Genomic DNA, 8,187 nt, shown 5'->3' with positions numbered 1-8,187 from the left:
CAGTAATATATATTATATTATTTGATGGAAAACCAAAAATATTTAAAATGATATCACATGTTCTTCCACTACGCAATAGACAAGTGTATATTGCATTCAAATATACCCAACACAAAAAAAAGTACCAAATCAAATAGAGATGGTCAAATATAAAATAGGAAGATTGATTTCTTGAGGTTTTTAACCAACCGTTCTTCATGGAAAACTATTGTATAAACCTGTGCAGGTTCTACCTACAATAATCAAGCAAAATTTACAGATTAATGAAACAGTTGTCATGTCGTCTGTTTGAGAACACAAAGATTATGATAAAAATAATTTTCAATCAGTGACATCCCATGGGGGTAAGGCTGACCACATTATAAAAAGTGGCGAATGAAGGAATGAATACAGAGAACAGTGGCGGTTTTCCATGAACCAAACAATGTTGTCGCTTCGTTAGAAAGACATCTTAGTTTAAAAAATATTCAAAGCGTAAAAAATCATGACAACATAACCATTGCTGTATTGTAATACCCTTTGTAATACATATTTTAATGGCACAGGTCAGCGCCACAGACCTTCACGTACTTAAAAATTTTAAACTAAAAATGAAAGAGGATGGCATTATAAGTCCGCTCAAGGGCAGCACTTTATCTAGGGATGTCACTGTTTTCAATTATGAATTTTAGGAAACATCTAGGATACATATACAATTGCAATTTAAAAATATTTCACATTAATAAACCTTTATCGTGTTGTATATATATACATAAAATAAATCCATAGGTATCCCATATAAAATTTATTACCTATGTGTTTGACTAATTGTTAAATTTTCTTTTGGATTCAGCACATTTTTGGACAGATACCAACTTAAAAAAAATAATTAAATTTATTGAAACAACAATACTTTATATCAATCGTCGTATCATTGAATGACACAATTCCTATTTACATATCATCGACACAACATATTCTATCAATGTCATCAATCAGTCCGAATTACATAGGTTTATCAAACTTTACCGATCCCTAGCTCCAAAAAAATTGAGCTTATACCATACAAACTATTTATCAATCCATCAGTCCATACAAGAAGTAGATAATGTTCTATGCACCTCTATAGTAATAAAGAATATATTATCATGAAAATCGAATTTAAAAGGTGTAAAATAAGCTGGATTCTCTCGGGGTGTTGAGGATTTAATGAGTAGGTACTCAATATATTATCATGAAAATCGAATTTAAAAGGTGTAAAATAAGCTGGATTCTCTCGGGGTGTTGAGGATTTAATGAGTAGGTACTCATTCAAATAAAAAATTAGTTTGGAGCAGTTTTCACACCACCTCATACATGTCTATACTTAAAACAAGATTCGAACATGTAACTGGTTTATATGAAATGATATACATAAGGCCCTTCGCTCATGGAGAAACTAAAATCCGACAAACTGGTTGCTGATGGAATTCATAAACTGGCCAATGACTGATGCTTCGCACACAGTGCTACTGAACCCACTTACAATGATAATCTCATAACCTCAAACTGTCAAATCCATTGTCTTTCCTACTTCATTCTAAGCTTTTTCCGTATTATCTTTACGGGAATATTCTGGCAGCCTGTAATTATACAGGCAGGAGTACTTGTCAACATCTGCCACATATTTTAAATTAAAAATTGGTTCGCCCATCTTTAACTTTTGACGTCTTGACTTGTTATTGCTTGTTCAGTTCAGTTCAGTGCTACCAATTTTGGTAAGAAAACATGATTTTTCTTCGAATCTACTGATATTGGTACCACTGCTTTATGGGTGACTGGAAACTGAGAGACTGGGAGAGTAGCATGCCGCGTCTCTTCGGTTTCGGTCAATATCGTTTTGAAACTGAGAGATTCCAGTCTTGCCGTCAGCGAGCCGCCATTGAAATATATTAGCTAGATACTCGCATCTTTTTTTAGTATTCTCGTGAGCGGAAGGCCTAACTATTTTATTCCCAACCGTGGAATATATCCCATTGACATAAATTGTTATTATTTTCATACTAATTGTATATAATTTAAATGTTTGGCATTTACATTAATAACCAAAAAGAAATATCAATATTTTTTATTGGAATAGTAATAAAAGATTATTTGAAAATGAGACCATTTATACAAAATATTGAAAGCAGGACTTGGTCACCGGTGTACTGGTATTAGTTCAATCCTCAGCACCTCAATTTACTATCAACATTAAACATCTCAAATCATATTGAAATCTAGAGAGTTTTAAGATAAGTTTGCTTACATGGTAAAAGGAGTATTTTGTAGTTTGCTCTCAATCGCAAACAATACTTGAATTCCTGAGTAACATAAAGACGAATGACTATACGAGATCAATGAATACTACTGAAGGTGTGATGATTCTACACAATGTCAGGATTGTGGTTCTGAATCCGAGTTATAGACAATATGGTGTTCCGGCGCTAGAGGGGTGCGGGCAGCGGGGGTCGCCGGTCGAGGGTGCCGGCCCCTGACAGGGTTTTACCGCCTTGGGGGTGCCGTTTGTGAAGCTCTGTCACTGTGATCGCCACCTGCACCACGCCTTTACCCTCCAACACGTCTGCCGCACAGCACAAAAGTTTCTGGAATAAAAGATAATCGCATGAATTAATTACACAGCTAGAAAATTTTATATTAAAACAGGTTCAACACAGGGATCAAAAATGCATTTGCGTTAATTTCTAACTATCTCTGACAATAATATGACAAGACGACATATGAGAAGGAGCCATTTAACATGAAAAATTGCTGGATTTCCTTTAAATCTATCCCTATTTGTTATTACCATTGTAATCCATCAAAAAATATATACCTAGATATACCTGTCTTAGATCTTCTTATACCGGGTCCAGACTGGATTAAACAGGATTCAAATATGTGACTGCTTTGTATAAAAAGATATAACCATTTTAATCCCAACATTGTAGTAAGTATATTCCGTTGGATATGGTGTATAAAATGTCATTATTTGTATTTCTTTTTGGTCGTTCCCTCATGGCTGAAACACCTTGAAATTTTCAAACATTTTTCACCCCCCTCGATCCTCAGTTTCTCTCAGGACAGAGTGAAGACTGCCCCAGTTAGCTTCTTCACTTTGTCGCTCCAGTGCGCCGACGCCCTTCATCTCCTTCGCTTTCCCTTAACCCAAAACAACCAGTCTCTCCAGGTTATTCGGTCCGCACCGAACAATATGTCCAAAAAACTACAGAATGTGCCTCCAACATATTGGACGAGAGCCGTTCTTTCTGGATGATTCAACTTGGTTCGTCCTGTGCTCTGCCCAAGAAATATGAAGCATTCGGTGCAAACACATTTCGAAGGCATGAATTGCCTTCCCAACCCCATGCCCTCAGGGTCCACGACTCAACACCGTACAAAAAATATGGAGAACACTAATATTTGCACAAGCATCATTTTCGTGTCAATTTAAATTCCCTGATAATTCCATATTAGACATACAAGACGTGTCATCGCATTTTTCACAATTTGTATGCACTTTCTTCACATTTTTATAGCAATGTAGAAATATCAATATTTTTCCGTGAAATTGTATTTTGGATGATCATTATGAGAACGAGACCTTATTTACAAAAATTTTAAAGTAATTATGAAGAATTTACAATCGCATCAATTATATTATAACTTTTGTCGATTTAATCAACTTGCTCACCGGTGGGTGTATTAGTAAAACAATCAAAATAAAAAGAAACCCCATTTCATACTCATAAATAGTTTTATTTCACTTATTAGCAGCATATATATAACATAATAATATAGTAGCAGCAAACATTTCAACAAATATGCGGCGATTCTTCAGCGGATTTAAGCCGTGTAGGTACACATTGCAAATCAACAATAATAATTATTCTCTATAGCTAACATTAAAAATTTCAATTGAATAAATGTCTGTCATATCATATCCCTACCATAATACTACATTTGGCAACAAAACGTTCCTAAGGCAGATATGTATAACAAATAGTATGGAGGTCGCCTCACTCTTTGGCCTGCAAAGCGAATATTATTTAAGCTAAGAACCGAAATCAGTTTATTGTACATAGACTGCTGTATGTAACCTCAGAAAACCTATAACAAATATAGTGAAATAAATACTAAAATAAAAGGACATAAGTGTGATGAAATCTTTCATCAGGACAATGAATATCATAAAAAATAAATTACAACTATATTAGTATGCCGCCGACCATTACCGGTGCAAAAGATAAGCAGGTTTTAAATGTTACATAGTTGAAAACTTAAAATTACAACAACCTCTTTTCAAATGAGAAGCTTCAGCGTTTGTTTTAAGTACCCAATAACCGTTTATTATTTGAGTTAAATTTAAATCTACACTTTATACAAAGATAAAAGAATATGAGAAATTTACGAGTTTAGTAAAAATCGAATTCGTAAATTAATGGTCTTTTTTGTCAGTTGTTTGAACGATAAAAAAAATCAATTAAAACAAAAAATATTACCTTAAATTAAAAATCATTATAACTGTCTTCCTAAAGCTTTCTATGCAGGATTTTTTAAAATTTTTAAATAAATAATAATTGCACTAATTTCGTTGTACATATAAAAAATGAAAAACATACTTTACGTTCAATAATACTGTTTTGTATGCAAATACATATATAAAGCTTTACAATGCCTAAAATTGTTTGGTAAATATTAAAACGTTCATTACATGAAGACTTATTCTAAAATGTGCATTTACAGTGAAAGCTAAAAGTAAAGTGCAATATTACCATAGTACTAATCGACAGGCGTACACATTTTTTAAATAATGCGGATAAAAAAATGGACTTTTTAAAATAAGACTATCACACTTATCCAGGAGTTCTCAATTTAAAAAAAAAAACAAATGTCTTTGGTAAGATAGTAGCCTGTAAAAACATAAATAAAATGTTGAAAAAAATCAAGCCCCACTTCAGTAAAGTAGTATTATCTTGAAATCCTTGTTTTAAGACAATTGAGAATAGATTGCATGTCATGACTCTAGGACCTGATTGCATAGAATGTCAATGTTATACATATAACTAACTATGAAAGCCATATATAAATGAAACTGAAATCATGGCAACATTGCTTCCCTATATGAAATTATTGTTATCACTCATTATCTAATTATTACAATTCCACAATTCAATGTTAGCGCTAAATGACATTTTTGTGCCTCAAACGGAACCAGTTGGTTTTAACGGAAGTTTCTTTTTTCAATCATAATTTCTTTTCAAATTAGAACAATATAATTATGTCCATTTCAATTAGCTGATAAAACCCTTTTTTCAATTTGTGCATGAAAAATAAAATTGGAAAAATATAATCACGTCATAATAATCAGTTTCTGTCAATCGTTACATTTAAAAAAATATATTTTCATATGATTTTTGCGCATTTTAGAAGTTATAGATTTTCAGATTTTAACCATCGGTTTTTGTGATCAGAAGTCTCATTTACTTATTTAATTTCTGGTTAAAATATGTAAAGATATCACAACTGCCATTTTTGTTTCAATCTTTCGATACTAGTAGTACTTGTACGTGTATATCTGCCGTGCATTATTTATTAGTTACCCGAAAATTGACTGTTTAGTCTTTAAGTTGACTTATTTCAATACGTACGTACTACTATGCATACGGGCCCTAGTATCATCTGTTGTCTATGGTATCACGATAATGCTCTTTTTCCGCAGAATAGGCTCAATTGTGGATAATAAAGAATGAAGAATAATCATCGACGTCTATTAAGTATACATGTTCAGAGGTGTAACACTTTTTAATAAAAAATATATTTTAATTTACCATTCGCACACCATTATGGAGTGTGATGAAATGAGGTTTGACATTGTTACTCTTATTAAACAATATAGTTATAACGATGATGATAAAGTGAGAAACAATAGAAATTTAAATCAACTGAATGGTAATTCAAAAAAACACAAACAATAAAATTATAACAAAAGTTAAATTCTTCTACGAGTTTTCTAAGAAAAAACTTATAACTATTGGTCAAAATATCAACAACAAAAAAAACTCACAGATTATTGAATATTAAATATTGAGAGAAAAAAAATTAAGTTTGAAATGTAGTATAAGTATATTATAGTTAGTTTATAAATAATACTATATTCATAAGTACATTATATAATTCACCAACGTGAGAAAAATGCAATGTTGTACTAAAATTCATCTTAGAGATAAAGTGGAAAATTTATCCATACTATAATGGTAGAAGATGCCATAACCTTATAAAGCAAAAATACAACAATCAATCGTAATGCTAAAATATATTAAAAGAATTTAAGTTAATATAACTACTGTGAAACTAATAAAACCAAATAATAACTATGTTTCTATTGGTTATATTATTAACTAAGATAAATTTTATAACCATAGGCTTACACTATATTAGCGAAAACGAGAAAATAATATCTTGAGAAGTTTGACTAGAGAAACTAAAATAATTTGTGTGAAGCAAAACTTGCGATAAATAAAACAAGATTCATTTAAAAATGAGAAATTACACATTTTCTTATTAGAAAAAAATGCATACCAAAATAATATTTACAACTTGGTCAACTTAGAAAATCTATAAAATAAAAACAGTTGTCATTATTTTTTATCGATAATTCTTATTAAACATAAATTATATAATAGATAAAGGTGAAGATTTTTTCATTTTTCAAAGAAATTTTGAGATTATATCGATTGTATTTTAAGCGGCCAACACGCAGAGAATTGACGCAACCTCAACATAATCTTAACTCAGCAAAGTCAATAAAACTTCGTGCCCAATCCCACATAGAGTCGAAACATCAGAATCCTATCTGTCAAACACTTAAACCGACTAAATATTATTTTAAACAAAATGTCATTCAACGAAAAAGCAACAACATTGTCTAATTTGATCGATACATGGTGCATCTATTGTCAGAAGTGTATTTCGCAACCTATTGTAGGTACTAAAAATATTTTTTAATAATAATCGTCAGCCATTGTTGTTGTGCCTGACACTAATCGCTATAAAATCAGCTAAAAATGACAACCATACCATGTCTTTATCCGTGTTCGGAAACTTGTACCTATGCACTTTGCCATATCACACTTCACTGTAAAATGTTGTGTCGGAAATATATGGCCCATTATTAAAGACCGTCCAACCTCTTCAAGTCGCATAGTACTGACATAAAATTCATGTCTACATAAAACACGGTTATTTTCGGTTTACACTTTACAGGAAGCCAGCAAACAAACAAATTTTGAAAATAGCCGATATACTGGATTATTTGTTAGGTTCGGTTTTCATTCTTGAACTCATGAATTTTGCAAAAACCAGCTATTACAATTTAATTAATGTTCATATTGAAACTAATAAAATTGGAGACCGTATATGTAATATACGGTCATCTCTTTCTGATAAGAAAGCTCAAGGCGAACTGTGCCACGCTGAAATGTTTTTAGGTACAATTTACATGTAACCGTCGTTATCAGTTTAGTTGGTAGCTCAACGATTTGAGTTACTTCTATGTGGGTCTGTGCATTAAGTTACATACCTACTTATCGCGTTTTATGAATCACAAATAAAGTACATAGATAATGTTGAGGTTGCGTCCAGTATATATGTGCGAGGCTGCTAAATGAACGACATACATATTAATAGTACAGGATTTTCAGATCTTATTATTCCAAGTATCAAAATATAAATCATAATGTTATAATAGAAATCCCTTCACAGTTTAGGCCTAAATATTTAATTATAAACCAATGACTAGTACTTGTAAGAGATAGTACTAAGTGCTTTAACATTGGATTGGTTATTCTTTGAAATGTGAAAAAATAAAACAATAATTTATTATTTATGGCCACATAAAATTTTATAAAGCTTTCCCTATCCGGAATGGCGGATTCATAATAATGTTATAGTAGCCGATAATATAATACTTCCACGCGAGTCTCATTACATCTAAGATACTTACGTTAATAATGATATATGTTTTGAATAATAGATTACATTAAAGGTATATTCTAAGTATACAGTGTATATTAAAAAATTCATAGGCACATGTCTATCATTGACATTATTATCATATTGTAATTAATGAAATTTCAATTAAGGTTACGTTTTTTCTAAATTTTTAAATAAAGAACTCTAATCGTATGA

At 31.3% G+C, this 8,187-nt stretch overlaps 1 protein-coding gene across 1 annotated transcript in view; it reads right to left on the bottom strand.

The window, feature by feature from the left end:
• Positions 1–2,345: 2,345 nt before the first annotated feature.
• Positions 2,346–8,187, bottom strand: part of LOC147066492 (leucine-rich repeat and calponin homology domain-containing protein-like) — a 163,310-nt gene continuing 157,468 nt past the window's right edge. The window contains exon 11 of the mRNA XM_085955573.1: positions 2,346–2,603. Within this exon, the coding sequence (XP_085811699.1) occupies positions 2,445–2,603 (159 nt within the window). The 3' untranslated portion in view covers positions 2,346–2,444. The remainder of the gene's footprint in view (positions 2,604–8,187) is intronic.

This window comes from Rhyacophila brunnea, unplaced genomic scaffold (genome assembly GCF_057557595.1).
Source record: "Rhyacophila brunnea isolate RB1 unplaced genomic scaffold, BYU_Rbru_1.0 scaffold_5, whole genome shotgun sequence".
Classification (NCBI taxonomy): Eukaryota; Metazoa; Arthropoda; class Insecta; order Trichoptera; family Rhyacophilidae; genus Rhyacophila; species Rhyacophila brunnea.
This window is presented reverse-complemented; position numbering and strand designations above follow the sequence as displayed.